This window comes from Gracilinanus agilis, chromosome 5, assembly GCF_016433145.1.
Source record: "Gracilinanus agilis isolate LMUSP501 chromosome 5, AgileGrace, whole genome shotgun sequence".
In the NCBI taxonomy this organism is placed as follows: domain Eukaryota; kingdom Metazoa; phylum Chordata; class Mammalia; order Didelphimorphia; family Didelphidae; genus Gracilinanus; species Gracilinanus agilis.
The window spans coordinates 168,051,645-168,074,746 of NC_058134.1; the positions used below are offsets into that span (position 1 = coordinate 168,051,645).

At 36.0% G+C, this 23,102-nt stretch overlaps 1 protein-coding gene across 1 annotated transcript in view; it reads left to right on the top strand.

The window, feature by feature from the left end:
• The first annotated feature begins 1,039 nt into the window (after window positions 1-1,039).
• GRM3 (glutamate metabotropic receptor 3) overlaps window positions 1,040-23,102 on the top strand; it is a 132,513-nt gene continuing 110,450 nt past the window's right edge. Inside the window, exon 1 of the mRNA XM_044678614.1 lies at window positions 1,040-1,507. Coding sequence (XP_044534549.1) covers window positions 1,040-1,507 — 468 coding nt within the window. The remainder of the gene's footprint in view (window positions 1,508-23,102) is intronic.

The window sequence follows — 23,102 nt, forward strand, 5'->3', positions numbered from 1 at the left end:
TACATATCAGTCTGGCTAATGCTCTTGAGCAGAATTCCCAAAGAGATCTGAAGTTAGTACTAAACATTCCACAGCATCTGCTGATGTCATTGCTAATGTTTGCACCCCCCCCCAAATAAACAAAACAAAACCCAGTTTGCTTATGCATCTCAGAAACATAATCCATGGCCAGCCTCATGTGGCAAGAAAGAAAAAAAAAGCAAAAGGGAGAAAGCTTGTTTATTTGAAGGGCATTGCAAACAACAGGAGGGGGGGGGAGATGTTAAAAATGTAGAATTATTTATGTTTAACAATCTAGTCTTTCATTTTTTTTCTATTTCCTTCCCTGAAGGGTCCTTTCAAAGAAGCAAATGTTGAGGCTTTATATGCATGTGCAATGTGCATTTATTAAAGCAGACATATCTGTTTAGTGATTGAAAAGTCATCCATAGTAACAATGGCACATCCCTTGTAGCAGCCTATGACTCAATCAGTTTGTGTCTGGTGGCAAAGAACCCATTTTTATACATTTGCTAACACCAGTAGTACAATAGTGACTTTCAGCATATGGACAGATCCATTGAAAGGATGGTTAATAAAGATTCATAACTGAAGAGGCCAACAAGCTGTCTTTCGCCCATTAAGTATTCTGTCAGTCATTGCCATTCACCTAAATCACCCAGTCTCTTTATTAGCAGGCTCTGATTTGCAGCAACAGTGTTTTCCTCTGGCTGTTAAAGTTAGCCTGGCATCTCAGAGGATAAAGCCAACAACCCAGGGGAACAAAATTACTGCACCCTCATTGCCCACAAATGAATCTATGCTCTCCTCCCCAAAAATATTGATGAGAGCAGAGAACTACCACTTCTGCCATTTCCTTTACTGATTTTTGTTCATTCTTTTTTCATTTCTTTAGGAATTTGGTGACAGTCTTCAGCAATCTGTTCTTCCCTTGTTCCAAGGACAGGCCAAAGGCCCAATATAGAAATGAAGTGAAAGGACTAACAGGCACATCTTGCTCTTTCCATCGATGTCTCCTTGAGGTATAGAAATAGGATCAATGAAGATGTTGACGAGGCTCCTGGTGCTTACCCTAGTGTTGTTTTCCAAGGGATTCTTACTTTCTTTAGGGGACCATAACTTTTTGAGGAGGGAAATAAAGATAGAAGGAGACCTTGTTTTAGGAGGCCTATTCCCTATAAATGAAAAAGGCACTGGAATAGAAGAATGTGGACGTATCAATGAGGATCGAGGCATCCAACGCCTGGAAGCCATGTTATTTGCCATTGATGAAATCAACAGAGACAATTACTTACTTCCAGGAGTAAAGCTAGGTGTTCACATTTTGGACACCTGTTCAAGAGACACCTATGCTTTAGAGCAATCACTGGAATTTGTCAGGGCATCTTTGACTAAAGTGGATGAAGCAGAATATATGTGCCCTGATGGATCTTATGCCATACAAGAAAACATCCCATTACTCATTGCGGGGGTCATAGGTGGCTCTTACAGTAGTGTGTCAATACAGGTAAGATTTTCTAAAGCCATGACTAAAACTCTGAACTACTCTTCTTGAAAGACTTACAAATGAAAAGGCAAGAATAGCCATTAATTTTATTGGTAGATATTAATAACACACTTGCTCATCTCTTGCCAACATCTGGTATTTTGTGTACATACTAAGAGAAATATTTCTCAATTATGAATGGAAATCTTTCAGGAGTCATGATAATGGTCAATTCTTTTTTGTTACCTTATTTTACATCATTTTCTCCTTTTAGATGAATAACAAATTAGTTCTCAGACTCAATCATCAAGTCATGAAAAATATAGGAGGAAAGGCAATATAATTAGTAGGTAAAACAAAATGGTTTGTCACTTACCTGGTAAGAGATTTTAAAAAGCTGATAATCAGCCCTCTTGCTTTTGTGAATACTGAGTAGAGAAGAGGAACAGATTCCTCAAACTCTCACATTGCTCATTTATAGAATTATAGAATTTATAACTAGAAGAGACCCTTGACAATTACGTACTTTTCCACCACATCAGTTTAACAAATAAACTGAAGACCTAGGAGAAGTGATTTCCTTAAGGTGACACAGCTAACTAGTACTAGAGGTCAAACTGGAAATCAGGTCTCCTGAGTCTTAATCCAGGGATCTTTCCATTAATAAGGTCACCATTCGAGATTTCCTTAATACCCATCAGCCTTTAAAAGCAAAATGAAAATCTCATCTCATTTGGCAATGCTTTTTTATTGAATTAACAGTCAGGTGCTCACATTCTAGATATGTAAGGTGTACCTGTGCTATACTTATCCCATATGATGTCAACCTCTCAAATTGACTATCTTTCACAGCCAAATATACTATGATGAGAAACTGTGGGATAGATGAAGCTTTGGATGCTAGTCTTGGTTCTTACATTTCTTCACTGGGCAACCCTCTGACATCTCTCTGAGCTTCCATTTCCTCATCTGCTATAGTAGAAAGAGCCCTAGATCTAAAGTCAGAAATTGTGAGTTCAAATTCTACTTCTGGGGCTTACCATCAGGATGACCTTAAGTGGGTAAGCCACTTAATGACTTCATGCTTCAGTTCCTTCACCTGTAAAATGAAAGCATAGATGAGATGATTTTTGAGGTTCCTTCTAATTCTAAAACTATAATCCTTGTGCATAAATTTAAGCTCCCTTCCTCAAAGAGAAGTGAAGAAAGCATTTCATATTTCTCATATTATAAATGTTAATAATGATGATTTCATTCATGGAGGGATGGGGAAGAATAGTCTTGTTCTATACAACATAGAGCAGTTTCAGACTTTTCCTTCTCAAAATGCAAACACAGTAGGAGTAATTAGGATAACTGGCTTTTGATAAACACTCATTACCTTCATTAGGTAGGTAGAAAACACCATACATCATACAGATCAGCATGATCCTGATAGCTGTATTTCTAAACTTAGATAACACTGAAATTGAATGTTTGGGTGGAAGATCAAACCTAATTTGGCTGTGATGCATTTCAAAGATACTTTCACTGGAAGAATTCTGGGTTTTTAATAGATGTATGCTAAAACCCCACCCCTTTGATTAGTGTGATGAGAGATTTTTCACTTCATTCCATAGCATTGGTGCTCTGCTATGCAAATGTGGCTTGGGTAACTTGCAAAGGCATTTTAAGCAAGATGTGTAAATAACTACTTATTCAAAATGAGTGTCATTACACAAAGAGGCTGTATGAGATAATAAGCAGAGAGCTAAGCTAGTCAGGAAGACCTGGGTTCTGTTCCTGCCTCTGAAACATACAGAGCTTTTTGGCCCTGATTAAATCACTTAATTCCTTGAACTCCCAAACAATTCTAAAATATAAATTGTAGAAAAGGTGTTGAGAAAATTGCTCACTGTGAGTCCTCTCTACTCATGAAATCAATGGTCCTATTCCAAAAAAGAAGAAAAAGAAGAAAGCTCTATCAGTCTGAGGCAAAAGAAGGGCAATTTCATACTTTCAGCTGCCTAGTGACCTTGAGAGTCAGGCAGCTCTTAACCAGGTGTCTATGATCTCATTATTTTTAAAAATTTTGGTAACTATTTCAATGCAATTTATTTCCTTGTCAATGCTTTGCAGTTTATTGTAGGTACTTTAAAACATAATTCTGAGAAAGGGTCCATAGGCTTCACCAGATTGCCAGGGTAGAGTTGGGGAAGAGGGGAGAAAAAGAAAGCATGACACAAAAAAAGGTTATGAATCCCTGGTCTGATATTTGGTTTTGTTTGGGTTCTTTTTTTTTAAGGGGGGGCATATCTGAATTTGTTTTTGTATTTGTTTTTTGCTCTTTAAGACTGTGGAATGCTGTTTTTTGACTTGTGGACTGCAAGTGTTAAAATGGAAAAGGGGGAGAATGACTGTTATCCTTTACACTAGAAAGGAGCAAGGGGAGAAATCTTCACAGGCTATGCCTGTTGAGGCCACTTTAGAGTCTTTCTCCTCTAGTCTCTCTTCTTTCTCTTTTCTTCCATCCCAGTCTCCAGTTTCCCAAAAGTGTGAAAGAAATAAACCCCAGGGCCCCAATGCTCTTGGGACACAGCAGGAACAGAGTTTGTCCTTGGCTGGTGAAACAGAAAGGAAGAAACTTTTAAAGGCACAACTTTGATTTAGCAGAGATTTTCTGATAAAAAGATGGAAGTTGGGAATCACAACCTAAAACTAAGTAGAATCACTATCTCCTCTGCCATTCCAAGGAAGCGAGGTAGTACAGTAGGAAGATAGCTGGTACAGTAGTTAAAATGCTGGTCCTCAATTCATCAAAGAAACTATCCTGGATCCCATTTTTATATAACCTTGACTATTCTCACAATCATTATTATGGTAAATGATCCAATTAAGTAAGGCAGCTGTTAAAATGCTAGCAAGTAACAGTTTAAGGCATATATTAGGGGCATTTGTGTTTTAATCAAAATTTCTCTTAGATCAAAAAAGCCCTTGAGCCCCAAACAAATGAATCTCTATTGGTAGAATTTAAGGTATTGCGACACAAAAGCAGAAGAGATTCAAAAGAGAAACATCTTCCAGGAATTGTTCAGATTCTCACCATAAATGGGGACTATTTACTCTGTCTACTGTCTTAAGGATTTTGTACTGGGATATCCTCTCTACCCTCCCATGACTGGTATGGTCTCCATCCTCACCTCTGTCTCATAGAATCCCTAAAGATGCTGCTGAGTGGCCAAGTGTGATAATCTGTTAAGAAGAGCAACTTGTGAAGAAGCCCAGTATTTGGAGATCAACTCATTTCTCCCAATACTCAAGCAAAGAAGGCAATAATCTCTCAACCTTGTAGCTTGCAAAGGAAAAGCCAGAAACCTTTCTGGAAAGAATATGACCCTAATTTAACACTTATGAGGCATGGACATGACCATAGTCAAAACAAATTATGAAGGACAAGCCAAGAAGACATGAGAATTAAAGGGAACCAGTATTCTCTGGAGTATGGAAGCTAGTGCTTCCCTCCCAAATTATCTCCTATTTGTTTTGCATATGTATAGATACATACATGTAAGATATTTCTCATTTACACATATATTTAGAAAGGCAGCATGATGTAGTGATAGAAAGCTCTACTCAGAATCAGGAAGCTCTCAGTTCAAATCCTGACTCTTGGGCAAGCTGGCTATAGTTGGATCAACTATTAATGCTCTTTTTTTCTTTTTTTGACCCTTACCTTTTGTCTTAGAAGTTCCAAGGCATAAGAATGGTGAAAGCTAGGCAATTGAGATTAAGTGACTTGCCCAAGGTCACACCTCTAGAAAGTGTCTGAGGTCACATTTGAATACAGGACCTTCTTTTTCAAGTTCTGGTTCTCTCTTCCACTGAGACATCTAACTGCCTCTATATTTTCCTATTCTTAGGTGTAATAATTGCAGAGGAAGCTTTAACCTCCACTGATAGAGAGCTTCCTGACATAGAATTTCCTATATCGGTGAAATCACAGGTCTTATCAAAAATATTTTATGTAGAAAGATAGCTGGATGAATAGATAGAGAGATAGAGAGATAGATAGACAGACAGACTGACTAGGCTAAATGTAAGCTTCCTAAGGGCAGGGAGGCTGTCATTTTAGTCTTTGTATTCCCAGCAACTAAAACAGAATAGTGGGTACTCAGTACTTGTTATTGGGCTGATTGATTGGTCCTGATTATGCACTATCTCAGAAATATGAGACAGTAGCCTTTTCAATCCATCCTGCATTAATATCCTCTTGATGACTCCTGTTGACTTTCTGAGTCTTAGCTGAGAAATTACTTTGCCTTAAAATGAGGGGGGAAAGATGCAGGGCAGGGGTGAAACTGTAGTGGAAATATAATAGCAATCTTCGATCACATCATTTTAAAAAAATTCTACCCTTCTAATGGCAACACATGACCCCAAATCTGACAGCCTTTTCAGACAGAAAACCATCTATATAGAGCACTTAGATGCTAAGAAAACACTTAAGCATCTTTGCTTTTGTGGTCAGGTCATTGTATTTATAATCTCCTTCATCTGGCCTGGGTTGCTTTATCAGCCCAGTTGCTTCAGGGGGCTCTTTCTTTCCAGCTTCCTCTTCTTTCATTATCCTCCCACCAGAGTAAAAGAATTCTCCAGGAAGTCAGCAAAGAAGATGTCCCCTGCTGAGTTGGTTCATACAATAGGCAGTTTTTACAGATAGTGAAAACTGCATGAGACAGTGGAATTCTTAATGATTTGCTGGGTTAAGCTGTATCACCATTGATGAAAAACTGGGTAATTATTTTCCTGATGCTCTTATTAAATAAGACAAACCACTCAGCAGCATGTTAGCTATTCTCTCTCTCCTCTTCTCTTTATCTTTTAAATACTGGATTTTAATGTAACATTCGATGAAAGTAACTCTCAAATCCCTGTTTTATCAGAAAATATACATGGTGTCTATTCACCTCATTTATTAATAAGCTTCTTTCTAAAGGACTTTAAAGTCTGTGTCCTGCTTTACTCCATGTGCCTGCAATCTCATACACTTCAGGGGAAAATGGTATGCATTTCACAGAGGAAATAATTAAGCCTCTTGCCTGTTAGCCAAGCAATTTTCTACCCAGTAATAAATTTGAGAGAGCTTATCATAGACCATCAGGATACCATGAGTTAAATGTCTACAGTTGTCCATCCATAGGATCTCCTTAAATATTCTACATGGCCACGGAAAGTATTTTCTCTTCAGTATCCCCTACCTAGCAAGAATATATTGGTGGATTATAGATTATGACCTGTCCAAAGAATTACTCTGAAGGTAGTCTCACGGTAATTTTGGAAGTGTTCGAGAAATGACATGAAACAAAATGAGAGATGGGCATTTAACCAAAAAAAACTCTCTTTTCCACTCAAATAGACATGTCTAGAATGGTTATTGCCATACATTAATGAAGTACTAGTACTATAAAATAAAGAAGGAAATGGCAAACCACTCCAGTATCTTTGCCAAGAAAATCTCGAATGGGGTCAGATGTGGGGACAGCTAGGGGGCTTAGTAGATAGAGCAATGGGTCTGGCATTAAGAAGACCTGATTCTTACTAGCCTCAGATTCTTACTAGCTTTATTACTCTGAGCAAGTCATTTAGATTTTATTTGCTTCAGTTTCCTCATCTGTAAAAGAAAGATAATAGCCACCTCTACCTCCTGGAATGATTGTAAGACCAGTATTTATCAAGCTAACTAATAATAATAATAGAAGCTAGCATTTATATAATATTTTAATGTTTTCAGAGTGCTTTACAATTATCTCATTTTTTTTTAACAAAAACCCTAGGAAGTAAGTGCTATGATTTCCATTGTACAGATAAGAAAACTGAGAGATAGACTAAGTAATGTGCCTACAATCACATAGTTAATAAATGTCTAAGGCTGAATTTGAACTCAGGTCTTCAGTACTCCAGGACTAGCTCTCTATAATTACACCACCTTGCTGCTTCTTAAAAAGTCAGCCTTAAAGCAGTATATGAATACTAGTTATTAATAGTATTATTATTAGCTTGATTAGTCAATTAACAAGTGCCTATTATGTGACAAAGATTAATAAATATACAAATGAAAAAATGAATGAAAGAACCAAGTTACTCATTAATTACTATAGTACAATATGGTAGCTTGTAAATAGCAATTAGTTAGGATCCTGAATATAAAACTCTCCTCTGATTCAGGCAATAAGTTAGCAAACCTTGACTGAACATGTACTCGGACAAAACATTGTCCTAGGTGCTGAGAGGGTGAGATGCCAAGGGAGATAGGGATTGTGAAAGATGGTGATGGAGAGGGAACGTAAGCCGGGCATGAGAAACAGTTTACTGAAGTGCATAAAGGTGAAAGATGGAACGTCAGGTTTAGGAAATAACTAGTAAGCAGTTAGGTTTGGCTGAAATAGATAGTGTGTGAAGGGGAATAATAAACAATAAGGTTTTGAAGGGCCTTAAATGCCCCACAGAGAAGCTTATATCATAGTGATGTTATTATTTTTTAAATCATCTTCCTTCCAAAGAGTTCAGGGCATTCCTACAACATTTATTCTTTCGGCATCTTTAAGAAATATGAAAAAAAGAGTTTGTTCTCCATTTTACAAATGAAATAATTCAAGTACAGAAAAGTCATATTCCTATGACTCAGTTTACTCAATTATATAATTTAAAGACTAGCATGATATGATCTCTAAGGTCACTTCTAATTCCAACATTCTATACACCATCTATACAAGGTATCCAAGTCATAAGGCTAGAGTTTTCTTTAGTACAGAATACTATCCTCCCCATCCAAAAAAAAAATGATCCTATGAATTATTTGACAATATATTTCTTTCCTAAAGTGAATCATTATATATTTCAAATCTGAGTATTTTCATTATGAAAGTAGATACATCAAACAAAAACAAACAATATATTATAAAATATGGTTCAGGATCAAGATATGAAGATCAAAGACTTGTAGAACACTAAGAGATCATATACCTGTATACTATGAGTACTTTTGTAACATTGGGGTCCTGAAAATTAGTAGAACTCTGGCTCTGCCATCTCTTGTTATTTTTCCCTTTTTAGTACAATCTGGTTTTGGTAATGAATTCTGCAAATCACCATTTGAACTCCTAGAAGAACAACTTTCTCTCTTTACAAACCATGAAACAATAAATCTAATGACCAGAGCATTTAATGAAGGTATACGGCATCTGCCCCAACTCCAGAAGAATCTTAATAGTCAGAACTGTAAGTAATATAAATAACAAGAGGGAATCAATAGCAGTGTCATTCTATACTCCATACCCAAATGAGTAAAACCTTTCCAGGCTCTAAGGAGAGTGTAGTTCAATCATCACTTAATTCTTAGTAATTCTCCCAGCAAAGCACGAGAAGCAAAGACTCATTTCAGAACTCATACCTTGTAGTAGAAGCTTAAATATCAATGCCATATGTCCTCTAGAGTTCTGTGAAAGCTTGTAGTTCATAGATGCCTCTCACCTTGGTTGTGGAGTCCCTGGGACACCATCTTCAGAGATATAATGGCAGCATAGCTCTACATGTTCCCTCTTTGGTCTCCTAGTCCAGCTACAACCTGCATATTATCTACCAGGATTCTCAGACCCAAAGCCCTGACTTCTCTGCTTCTTTTCCTCCCATCACTTTTCCCCAAAGCTTCCTTTTGCCTCCTCTTTCAATTTTATGCCACATATCCATAGTCTCTGCATCTACCCACAAAGCTCCAAGGGAGTTTTGCCTCCTGGAATTTTCTTCAGTGAATAGCATCAAACTTGCATCACCATTGTAGGTCCTTGAAGCCATGCTAGAGAACTCCTATTAGAGTATGGGTTCTTAAACTCTCTGTGTATGATGGACCCTTTTGGTGACCTAAAAATGACTCTGAATAAGATTTTTATATGATTTATATATTATATTATATAATAATAATCTTACATAAGAATCATATTGAAGTATATAAATTTAAACATGTAGTATTACCAACCAATTATATTGAAATAAAGTTATTAAACAAATTTAAGCTTATAGACCCCAGTTTCAGCACCCCCACATAAAGGATAAAGGCATTCCTTGCCCATGCTATACTTAATCCAAAAAGATTAGACTTGCTTAGTAGAATATCATATCCTTGATGTTACAGACTTCCATTTTTTCAAATTCCCTGAATCTGAAATACCACCATACCTGCATAAAGTATTCATCCAAACGAATGCTTGTTCATTTTTCTAGGATATATTAATAGAATAGAATTTAATAGAATTAATAGGATAACAGCCAGACAGCTTCTATTCCAATCCTCTCAGTTTACAAATGAGGGATCTACAGCCTACAGAAGATAAGTATCTTATTCAAAATCATACAGTTAATTAGTGGCAGAGTTGGGATTTGAACCCAGGTATGACTACAAATTCATTTCCCCATGTTTAGGACCCTTTCGACTTTTCTCTCAAAATGATCAGAGGAAGAAGTGGTGAGAATCAGAGAACACCATAAAAAAGGAAGTTGATATCTTAATAAATAACTAATGATTTTTATAGAGTTAATAATTAGTATTCGGTTAAATAATTGACTAACTAGAGCAAAAGGCAAGAATAATTACCAAATTAAAAGAAGGAACAAAAATGGCAAAGAACTTCATTTAAATATTGTAACTACCATCTACACCAGTAATTCTCGAATTGGGCGCTACCACCCCCCTGGTGGGTGCTGCAGCAATCCAGTGAGGTGGTGATGGCCACAGGTGCATTTATCTTTCCTATTAATTGCTATTAAAATTTAAAAAAAATTAATTTCCAGGGGGCTAAGTAATATTTTTTTCTGGAAAGGGGGCAGTACACCAAAAAGTTTGGGAACCACTGATCTACCCTATTTAAACAGTCAACTTCCAAAAATGAGGGAAATTGACAAAAAGCAATGGCATTAGATATCACTATTTCTTAAAAAAAATTTCACTTATAAATAAGTCATCAGGACAGTCAAAAGATCCCAGAAGTCTCCTCAACCAGCAAACACTTAATCTCTCTTCCAAGCTGAGAGGGATAAAAACTGATGGCAACACCCATTTGCAATCCAAGCCCATTAGCAAAACATTATAAAGGAAAGAAGACTGTGAGTACTATCACCTCTCAAAAGAGCAAAAAGCAATTGAAGGGAAAACAAGATAATGGAGAGTCTAGTAAGAGTTCAAGCTAAGCCACATCCCCTGAGAGCATTTTCAGATGGAACCATAAGGAAAATTAGAAACATATATGAAATGGAAAAAAATCTGTTGACTTGATATAGTGATCTCTTCTTATAAATGGTGATAATGGACCTACCACATTTAGATTCTGCCACCTCTGTCCCCAGTATGCCATGTGAGGCATAAATACTATAGAATTTAAGAAAATAAAGTTAAGAGAAGTGGTTGGAACTGACTAAGTATGTTCTGCAAAAATTGTGCTGGAGGGAACATAATTTGGAAGACTCTCAGGGATTGATTTTTAAGATCTCAAAGAAAGGCCCCAAAAGGGTGGAAATAATCATGGATGTTACTTCTGCTTTTTACAAAAGAGATTAAGAAGGTGTTAGCAAGCAGGGGACTATTATGTCTGTTATTCATCTCCATATAATGTTTATGAGAGTACTCTATGCACACATTGCAGAGATGCTTGACGAAAATATGAGGGAATAGGAAAAACTTTGAAGATGAGTTTCTATAGAAGACAATACCTTTTCTACAGTTATATGATTTGCCACCTGATAGATTCATGGTTATATTCTATTACTATTAACTCTTTGTATTTTACTTATTAATTTTCAAATAACATATGACTCAATGAAACAAAATGCATTTTAAAGATTTCTCCTATGTATATCTGAAAAAATTCAAGATCCCTGAGCAGAAGATGAATGCGCTCAACAATTCCTGAAGCCTGACAATAAATGAAATGTGATACTGAGACATGGGTTCAGCTAAGGTGTTTACTAGTGGAATGGAAGGGGTCATGATATAAGTCTTTCACGTAGTCCCAACAAGAGGATTCATTATTAATGGCAAAGTTTCTCTTTGAAGGTAGCATTTTGTAATTGGCTTGACCATCCATAATAGAAAAAAGTAGTTGAAAAATTATTATTTTCCAGCCTATAATATGCCAGTGGACAATCCCTCTAATTTGTTTGTAATCATCAATATCCATAGTTCTCTATCTCATCTTTTTCAATTTCTCTGACTTTCCCCCTGTCTACCTGTCTGTCTCTCTATCTCTCTTTGGATATATGTGTGTATACATATGTATATGGATCCATTCAAGAGTGTAGATAGTTAAATGTACAAACATACACTCACACTTATATGAGATATTGTGGCATAGTGTACAGAGAACCGAGCTCAGGATAAGGAAGGCCTGAGTTCAAGTCCTTCTTCTAATGCATCCTGGCTAGGATAATCTGGGCAAGTCACATAACCTCTTGATCCCCACACAACTAAGACTATACACTGTAGAGCAAATACTGTATTAGTAGAAGAGGAAATATGTATGCACATATGGTATATATTTTTGGTTTTGTTTTTCAATATACACACTCATAGTAGATAGGGTACCAGATGGAGCCAGGAAACTCTATATTCAAGTCCTGTCTGACTCATAATACCTGTGCAAACACAAATTCAACCTCCTAGAACCCCCAGGTCACCCTCTAAGACAAATGCTGTGGAGAATTTATGGACAATCATGGATAAGAATAACACATTGATGAGAGGACATAGAAGAAAGGGTTGAAATCAGTGTAGGAAGTAATCATTTTGATAAAATTGTGGATTCATCCAAATATCAAAGTATTTTTTCCATTGTCTTTCCCTAGCTGACTTCTTTAAAAAATAAACTTAACTTCTGTCTTAGAATCAATACTAGTCAGTTCTAAGGCAAAAGTGTAGTAAGGTCTAGGCAATTTAGGTCAAGCAATTTGCCCAGGTTCACACAGCTAGGAAGTGTCTGAGGTCAGATTTGAACCCAGGACATATTGTTTTTAGACCTGGTTCTCAATCCACTGAGCCACCTTGCAGACCCATTTCCCTGGTTTTCAATGCTAACATGGACTGATTGATTTATTCAACCCTACCTGCTTTGAAGTAAATGGTAAAATGCACAATTAATCAATCTCTCTGGGCCTTGGACTAAGTGAAGAACGGTCCTTTTTACTTCAATGACACTAGTGACAATGCATAATAGTTTTGTTCAGACACCCCCAGCTAGGTAAAAGCTTTTTTAGGCTAAAGAGATTGAAGCAAGCCTGACATTCCAGAAGGACTGCCTAGAGGGAAAGGAAAGGCTTTGGCTTTATCCTTGACCAATTCTTCTCTTTCCTCTTTGACAAGTCTTGGTCTTCTGGAGCTTCTAAAGATCTAGAAGATTTGAAACTTCCTTAAGGGGAGCATCTTGAGTATCCCACAAATGAGAGGAAAGGTCTTTTAGGAACCAAGATCTTTGACTTATCCTTTGCCACATGTGCTAAGTTTGAACTCACTTTTCCTTAGATGCTGTATTTACTTGTAAGAGAGCATATCATAGACTTTTGAGGAAATGTTTTGTACCAACTTTTGTATCTGGCCACACATCAAAGACACCAAGGTTATCCACTATATCCCAGAACATCACCCATGGTCCTTACTTTTATCTTCCACTAGACTTCAATGTCTCTGAAAGAGGGAATGAAGTAATGATATGAGGTAACTCTGTCTCACTTAAATTCAATTCACTTGCAAATCAAGACATCACCCTGTGATGTTACTGATCTTAGAAAAGGAAGCATGAATAACAGCAGCAATAATCATCATATGAGTTCATAGTTTGAGCTACTGTTCACATCAAGGGTTGTATCATCAAATGCAAACTCCTCCCTCTCTTTTAGATATTGTGGTTTCACTTCCAGTAAGATAATTATAAAAGTATAACTTGTTTTCTCTCTGCTTTGAGGTTAATTTGTTCCTGAATTAATCTCCATTCTGTCATGCCTTTATTTGGAGGACACACTGTAGAATTCAAGAGGTCTATGCCAAGCCCATTGTTCAAAGCACAAGAGAGGTCCCATCCATTATGGAATAGAAGCCACTCCATTGCTGTCAGAATTAGTGCTTTGTATTACCCAAGCACAGTAAAGATGGGAATGGAATCCAAAAGTGTAGCAGCATCTGAGAAATCACCAAGTGCTCAATATTGTAGTTATAGATTAAAAGGGAAATTAATTAAAATCCAAACTCTGTTTTTTAGTAATAGAATGAAACATTATTGGCACAATGTCCTTCTCAAAACTGCAATTAAATGTGTACCTTGTTGGTTTGTCTCTATCAATATATCTCTTTCTCAGTATTTTGATTGGGAAATAGCTTATATTTTGTAGTTTGTACTAATCAGGTTCTATTAATTGCACGCTCTAAGAGAGAGGGGTTTGCCTTTTACTAAAAAAAAAAAAGATTAATTTAACCCAAAACATGAAATATTTCCCCACTAGTAGACTTTTGGGATTTAAGGACAGGGTTTCTCAAATCCCTGCCATTATACTGAAAACAAGTATTGATGCTCCAGGCAATATAGCAGTGAGACACTGAACACTACTGTTGTGATGTCACTGTTTTTGACATTACCACCTGGCATATTATGGAAATCCCTCTGCTATTAGCTACAAAGTCCAGATTCTTGCCAGATATTTGGCTTTACATGACAGTAAGGAGAAATACAAAGAACAAAAGGGAAAAAAATGATAGTGGCTTCTCCTAGAATGGCATTCCAGAGAAAAAGTCTTTCTACTCAGTGATCATAACATGTCTTCTAATTGGCATGATATTTCATGATACTTGCTGTCATGGAACAAAACTCAATTTGTAAGGCATGTTTTCCTGTGGTTGGCTTGTTCCTTCTGGGCACAATAACTAAAACTTGGACAGGTATCATCATTGTATGGTAGTGCCTTCTGGAGCACATATCTGGCAATTAACCTCTCTCCAGGTGTGGCTGTCAGATAAGTGATAAAGCACAAGATCAAGTCATTTGAATAGGCTTTGTGTAAGTGTAGTGCCCAGCTGGCAAGTACACATTTCTAGAACTTATTTGAGTTACCTTTTGGAGAAAGGTTTAAAGAAACACAGTGCTTGGGTACAGATGGGTGTCTTCTGTTAATTCCAACTATAATTGATCAATCAGACTATACTTCCCACTTCAATTTTAAAGAAATACTTTAACTTCCCACCTATGGTGCTTTCAGAGACTGAAAAGCCCTTCAAACTTACTTTAGAACCAGTTTTGGTATCAAATACCAAAAGGTCATGGATTCAAATCTTGTTTCTTACACTTAATAATTGTTCCATTATAGTTGTATAGGGGGTGAATATTGATGGTAGATGGGAGGGTATCTACTATTCTGAACCTCCACTTTCTTGTTTTAAAATGAAGATAAATTAGTACCCACAACCCCAAGGGTAGTTGTTCAGATTAAATAAAATAATGTATGTAAATGTACTGCTATATAAACAATCCTTTCTCAGAATAACATTTTAAAACATATATCACTACCACTACTGATGATAATAATAATATAATAACTAACATTTATTTAGCATTTAAATTTTACAAAACAGTTTATGTATGTCATCTCATTCAATCCTCAAAACAACCTTGTAAGATAGATGCTATTATTTATACCCATTTTACAGATAAAGAAACTGAGTATGAGAGAGGTTTAATGACTTGGCTAGGGTCACACAGCTAGTAAGAGCGATATGAACTCAGTTATTCCTGACTAAAAGTGCAACTATCCACTGCTTCACCTAGCTGTCACAGAATTGCAAAGGAAATCAATTTTATTGTAATTCAATTATCAAAATATTTTTCATTAAGTTCACAAACTCTAAATTAAGAACCTCTTCCAAAGGGTCTTTCTGCTTCTGCAGCAGATATAGTATCCTTTCTTTGTTGAATATTGCTCATTTTTCACTTAAGAGCTAGTTTTAAGCAAGGTCTCATTTTTCCTTTTTTTTTCCCATTGTTTTAACTTTCCACCTCAAATCAACAAGATGACCCAAAAATCAAATTGTTGCTTTCCTTGCTTACCTGTTTGAGACCTTATGACTTTCTTTCCTATTGCAATGACTATAAGGGTGACAAAAGTTACCCATATACCTTTACTCCCCTGACATTCCTCTCCTTTCTAAGGGCTCCACATTAGTAGGAACCATCATTTCTATGAGCTAAGGTAGATTTTTCAAATGCTCTAGACTATAATGTCTCTATAGAGGAGTTGTTTCTTTAATCAAAAGACCTGAATGTCCTATGGATAATTGGAGGAAAGAAGTGTGTATTATTCATGCTATGAAAATCAACCAATGTAAAAATATACCTTCAGTTGTTAGATTCATAATAAAAAGGTTTTTTAAAAAATTTAACTTTTTTTAAAAATGTCTTAAGGTACCCATTACTGCCATTAAAACCAGCAGGTAAGAAGGGAAAGTAAGCAACAATTTCAGATTGTTATGGACTTGATGCCTTGCTTCTCATTAACTTCAAGAAAAAAAGAATTTCCAAATGTCTGTTAGGCTTGTTTTTGAGCCCATTTCTGTTGATTTTCTGGTGGCTATTGTTTGCTTTTGCTTTATTTTCATAAAAGACATTTTTCCTTGAACTATTCAGAATTGAGATCTGTCAATGAAATCTTCTGAGTTTATTAGAGTTTAAGAATTTCCAATGAGTTGTCCTCTCTAGCCCCTGGAAAGTTCTTTTGGAAGGATCTTTTTCTGAAATATCAATGAAGACACAAGAATTCTGTAGCTCTTGGAGAGAGGAATGTGCCAAAGGGTTAAAAGTAGAATAGGACCTCCTTGAGATCTCTTTATCATTTCTGATAATCTGATAAGGACAGTTTAGTTGATAAGGAAATAAGGATGGAACAAGGGAGTTGTCTTTTACCTCATGAGTCCAGCTCTGGCTCCAGGAGCATGGAGCTTATTATATATATTTCAAGACTCATTTCACACAAAAGAACCGCCCCCCCCCCCCCGGAAACTTTGCAGATGCGCAGAAGTTACAAATTATGTCACATCAAAACACAAAACATTGGCTTCAGAATAGACCAAGGCCTAGGCTGAATTTTGACTGGTTTCTTATCAGGAAGCCAAGTTGGGGAGTATCCCTCTCAGGGTCAAATTGCCCCCCGCTAAGATTTTGGCCTTGGCTATACCAGGCAGCAGCATTCCTGGTCCAATAAGGCCATAATACTTTTCAACAATAAATCACAAGGATCACAAAAGGGGTCAAAAGAGGAGTCTCAGATTTTTATCTATTCTCTTATTGGCTTCCCACAGGACCTGACTACAAGAAAGTTGTCTTTGGAATCTTTTATGGCACAGCTCTTTTCTTTTCTTTTAGAGTTCTCTTTCTCTCAAATCCTTCATAACCTCACCTCATTCCCTAGCCTCACTCTCCCAGGTGATCTTTCCTGCCTTGATCACAACCCTCTAGAAGAAAGCCCATCTGATAACCCTGGGTGGAAAGATCTGATAACTGGGTGGGAAGATATTTTGCTCCTACCAGAATCATAGTTTTTCTGATGCCCATGAAATGATGCTAGTTAAGGCATTCCATTCCAGGTCTGGATAAGGCAGTCTCGGGGAGGAGTTGCCAAGAACCAGGAAAGAAAAAAGCCCTCCTTCAGTTTTAAGTGTTAATCCAAATGGAACTGGACATTCTTTTTCTAAGGGACAATGACCAGACATTTTTTTTTAGCACAAAATAAAATGACAGTGTAGTGGAAAGAATACTCTCAAAAAGCAAAATATCCAGATTATCCCCTTACCTACAAAACATACAATTTATACATATTCCATTGGCTTCCTGGTCAGCATTATAATTGAGCATATTCTGGCCAAAAGAACTTCCTCATAACAGTGAACACTTGCCAAAAGAAAAAGGGCTAGAAACTTGAAAACTTCTGCAAAATTTAAGATGATCTCCAGTCTATTCTAAATTCAGAGTGTAAACAGAAAAATGCCTGATCTTTTTTTAACAATATCAGAACATATTCAACCAGACAACTTATGTTTTTCAGGTATGTCACACTGAGAGGCTATATAGATATTCTAATGGTTATAATATTGTTAAAACTTTTTTTTCTCATACTCCTCTATTAGGATTGTGTTCAGAGGCCATTTTAAAGTCTCTTAAAAAATCAGTTTTACTTCTAGAATGAACATTGTTGATCCCAAATAACATTCTTCAAATTAATTGCCCTTTAAATTTGCATGATTTGACACTGAATGACCTCTTAATTCTTCTAAGAATCCCAAATCATCCCTCACAGTATGAAATTTTGCTGCCATCGGCAATATTAAAAAGAATGTGCCAGATTCTAATATCAATTCCCAAACACAGTGCCTATAACCTTTCTGCTTTACACTGATAGAGTTCAGAGAGGTTTGAAACAATATTCTTCACTGGGCCCTATCAGTTTCAAATTAAAATATTTTTCAAGTGTCAGATATTCTGGCATTTTCATAGATTTACAGAATCTTGGAATTCAAAGAGACCTTAAATCTCAAGTACAACTTAGCTCTTCAAAAGTACAATGGCTTGCCATAAAAATATTATCAATTGTTAATGACATCAAAAATTAACAATAATTATTGCTGTTGAAGATGAATTGCCAGTTTGCATAATTTGCATAGGGCCCAACTCTCAAATTCTGTGATTTTATGATTCTATTATTTATTTATTTGTTTTTCTTTGATATTTTATTTTCCCAATTACATGTAACAACAATTTGCAACATACATTTTCCAAAGTTTTAAGATCTACATTGTCCCTTCCATCCTTCCCTCCCCCTCCCAGAGTTGGTAAGCAATTTGATCCATATTATACACATATTATCTTCCAAAACGTACTTCCATAATGATTATTGTTGTAAGAGAATACTCATATAACCTCAAAACCCCAAAATAAAAACACAAATAAACTAAAGTGAAAAAATGATATGCTTTGTTCTGCATTCCAATTCTAACAGTTCTTTCTCTGGGGGTGGATAGCATTATGTAGCATTATCCTGGATCACTGTATTGCTAAGAGTAGCTAAGTCTTTCACAGTTGATCATCATAAAATAATACTGCTATTGTGTACAATTTTTTCTTTGTTCTGTTTATTTCCCTCTGCATCAGTTCATGTAGGTCTTTCTAGCTTTTTCTAAAATCATCCTGCTCATCATTTCTTATAATGCAATAATATTTAATCACCATTTTATACCAAAATTTATTCAGCTATTCCCCAATAGATGGACATACCCTCAATTTCCAATTCTTTTCCACCACAAAAAGAACCACTATAAATATTTGTGTACAAGGAGATTCTTTTCCTCCTTTTTTATCTTTTGGACTATAGACCTAGTACTGGTATTATAGCATCAAAGTGGTAGGCACAGTTTTAAAGCCCTTTGAACATGTTTCCAAATTGCCCTCCAGAATGGTTGGATCAGTTCAGAATTGCATCAGCAATGCATTAGTGTCCCAACTTTGCTATGGCCCCCTTAACATTTATCACTTCTTAACTGTCAATTTTGGCCAACCTGAGAGGTGTGAGGTGGTGCCTCAGAGTTGCTTTAATTTGCATTCCTCTAATTAAAAGTGATTTAGAGCTTTTTTATATGATTATTAATAATTTCTTACTCTGAAAACTGTTTGTTTATATCCTTTGACCATTTGTCAATTAGGCAATGACTTGTATTGTTATAAATTTGACTTAGTTCTCTATATATTTTGGATATGAGACCTTTATCAGTGAAATTTACTGTAAAGAACTTTTCCCAGCTTGTTATTTCCCTTCTAATTTGGTTACATTGGATTTGTAAAAAACAAAAACAAAAACAAAAACAAAACTTTTAAATTTAAAGTAATCAAAACTATTCATTTTATATCTCATTATGTTCTCTATCTCTTGTTTGGTCATAAATTTTTCTCTTCTACATAGATCTGACAGGTAAACTATTCTATGTTCCCCTAATTTACTTATGATATCACTCAATCCTTTCTACAATATTCCCATCTTCATGCCTTTGTACTAACTGACCCTCATACTTGGAATGTGTTCCCTACTTCCCTCTAACTTTAAGAATCCCTATTCTTTTTTCAATATTCTTCAAGAGTTAACTTCTACATGAGGCCATTCATCATTCTCCCATTTACTTATGGTCTTTTGCCCATGTTCAGCAAGCAATTTCATTTTATCTATTTGTAGATTACTTTATATATCCATTTCAATTCCTAAGATAAAATGCAAGCTTTGGGGGATAGGGGACTATTTGTTCCTCCTGTTTTTGTTTCCCCAGTGCCCAGCAACTGGCACATAGTAAATGCTTACTAAACTCTTGGGGACTGATTGATCCTTGATGGACTTTACTTAAATACTAAACAGAATAGAGAATTCTGACAGAACATACCATCCATTTTTGGACAGCTCTTATTGTTACAAAGTTCTTCCTTATATTGAACCAAAATCTATCTCCCAGTAACTACCATCCTGGAATTGCCTAGATAAAATATTTAGTCACTCTATTATATAATAGATTATAAAGTTCTTGACAGTAGGAATAGTTTTATTTTGTCTTTGTATCCCCAGTGCCTAGCAAAGCACTAGTACTGGAGATACAAGGTTGTTCTTTATAATTAACTACACTCCCATTTCGATCTTTGTGTATGTGTGATTCTACCTTCACTGTTATAATCATTGGCTATATTGCTTCTCTGACTCTCCTTAGTTCACTTTGTGTCAGCTCATATAGGGATTCCTATATTTTTCTGTACTCGCCATGATGATCACCAGAAATATTCCATTACATTCGTTTATCACAATTTGTGTAGCTATTCCCCAATTCATAGGCTTCTAATTTATTTCCAGTTCTTGCTAAAAAAATTGCCAAAATAAATACCTTGTTATATATGGGGCCTTTCTTCTTGTCAATGTATCTCATTTGATTCTAATAGCATCTTTGTAAAGCTCAGTGTAAGTAGTATTATTCCCCCATTTTAGAGATGAATGAAGTGGAGTTTGGTGAGATTTAGGCAAAACTAGAACTACTACCATATATCCTAATTTCTGGTCTGAGTGTAAACAATACCATGTTCTTAGACTATTCTACTATTAATACAGCCTAAGACTACAATAGCTTTTTAGCTGCCACTCTATATTAGAAGCACATATTAAGCTAGGGGATGAGTAAAGCCCCCAGGCCTTTTTATATGAGCTGCTGTCAAACCAAGTTTCTCCTCTGTACTTAGGTAATTGATTTTTCTAACTTACATGTAGAGCTTTATATCATCTTTCTTAAATTAAACCTTGTTGGTTGCAGTTCATCTTTCTTGCTCCTCAAGATCTCTTTCATTCTTGATTCAGTTATCCATTCTATTAGCTATCCTGTACATACAAAAAACTGGAATGTTCTTTTTTACATCTAAGTCATTGACTAAAATGTTGAGCATGGCAGAGTCCCTTGCTTGTCACTAGAGACTCCTTTCCAGATTGGCATTGCTCAATTAATCAACAATCTTTTGGTATTATTGTTTAGTTAAAAATCCATACAACTGTATTGTGTTTAAGCATATATATCCACTGCATTATTCATTCATTCATAAATAAGGTATTGGGTTCCTACTAAATATAAGAAGCAGCTAAGAGGCACAGTGGAAAGAGTGTCAGACCTGAAGTCAGGAAGATTCATCTTCATGAGCTCAAATCAGGACTCAGACACTTACTAGCCATGTGACCCTGGGCAATTAACTTAAACCTGTTTGCCTCAGTTTCCTCATCTGTCAAATGAGCTAGAAAAGGAAATGGCCTTTTCCAGGATAATTCTACTATTCTATTTAGCAATGTCTCAGCACTAACATATGCAGAGATTTGTACAACTGCAGTTACAACAATAGACCAATTATCCCACTTTGGGTTCCACAAAGATGTCTATAAACCCCATTGTCCATAAACAAAATGTATTTCCTGAGAGATTTCATGAAAGAGACTTTGTTTCCAACACTTTTGTTGAAATCCAGTTATATTATATCTGTTATGTTCCAGAATAATAAATATCATCAAGAAAAAAGTAGGGTAGTTTAGCAGAATTGATTCTTAATGTATCCTTGCTCACTCTCATTAATTCTTCTCTAAATGCTTACAAACTCTGTTTGAATTAGTGAATAATCATTTATTAGTCTGTAGTTTCCAAATTTTAATTTCTCCTCCATTTTGAAACTCAAGATGGAGACCAAGTAACTAAGTGGTACAGTGGATAGAATGTTTAGCTTGTAGTCAGGAAGACTTAAGTTTAAATCCCTTCTCAGACATTTACTAGCTATGTGAACCTAACCTAGTCTTTAACTTCTCTCAGTTTCCTTCAATGTAAAATGAGAGTGTTAGATTTGATAGCCTTTACAATTTCTTCCAGTTCTAAATCTGTGACACTATGTTCATACAATTTTCTATGACCTGTGTTTGATCTACCATTAATCAACTAAACTATACTCTTGGCCAAGTGACTTCACTTCTGGGCCTCAGTTTTCAAATCATTAAAAGAGGAGATAACCTATGAAGCCAGGGTAGGTGGCATAGTGGATGGAGCATTGGGGCTTGGAATCAGAAATACTTATCTTCATGAGCTCAAATTCTGCCTCAGGCACCTACTAGCTGTAGGACCCTAGACAAGTCATTTAGTCTAAATGTTTGTTCCAGTTTTCTCATCTGTAAAATGAGCTGGAGAAGGAAAGGGCAAACCACTCCAGTATCTGTGCCAAGAAAACTCCAAATAGAGTCACAAAGAATTGGACATGACTGAAATGACTGAATAACCACAAGTACTTAATGATTTCTGTAATCACTTCATCTCTGAAATTTTATATTTCCTTAAAGATTAAGGATGGTTTCTATAAAATATATCTATAAATTCTTTAAGAATCAAGGAATGCAGTTCATCTAGACCTGAAGCCTAGAATCCATTTGAAGTGGCAGTGCCCTTGGATTATCCCCATTTTTAAAATGAGGAAAGTTTTGTGCCCTTTTTAGATATTTTATAGTATCACACATTTAATTTTGGAAGGGCGAAGAAACTCATCCAAAGTCACATAAGTAGTAATCATCAGAGGCAATATGATATAGTGAATACTGAACTAATCTCAAAGCCAGACAGAGCTGGTTCAAATCCTATCTCTGATATGAACTGGCCATGTGGCCCCAAGCAAGTCAATCTCTCAGTGTTCTAGGCTCTAGAACTATGAGTTAAGGAGAAGATGCTAACTTGCATTTCTTACCTGGGAGTTCCTTTGTAAAATCACCAGACCTGCCTTTATCCCTTAGATATTTAGACGATTAATTAAAACAAGAGTCCTTAAGTTTTTTGTATCATAGATCCCTTTGGCAGAAACTATGAATCTATGCTGAAAACTATGATCCTTTCTCAGAAGGGTGTTACTGAAAAGGTTTTTCCAAAGAAGACCAATTCTATTGAAATACATTCATCAAACTAATTTTTTTCAGTTCACAGACCTCAGGTTCAGAGTTTCTGACTTAAAGGTTTGTGGACTTTTGTCTA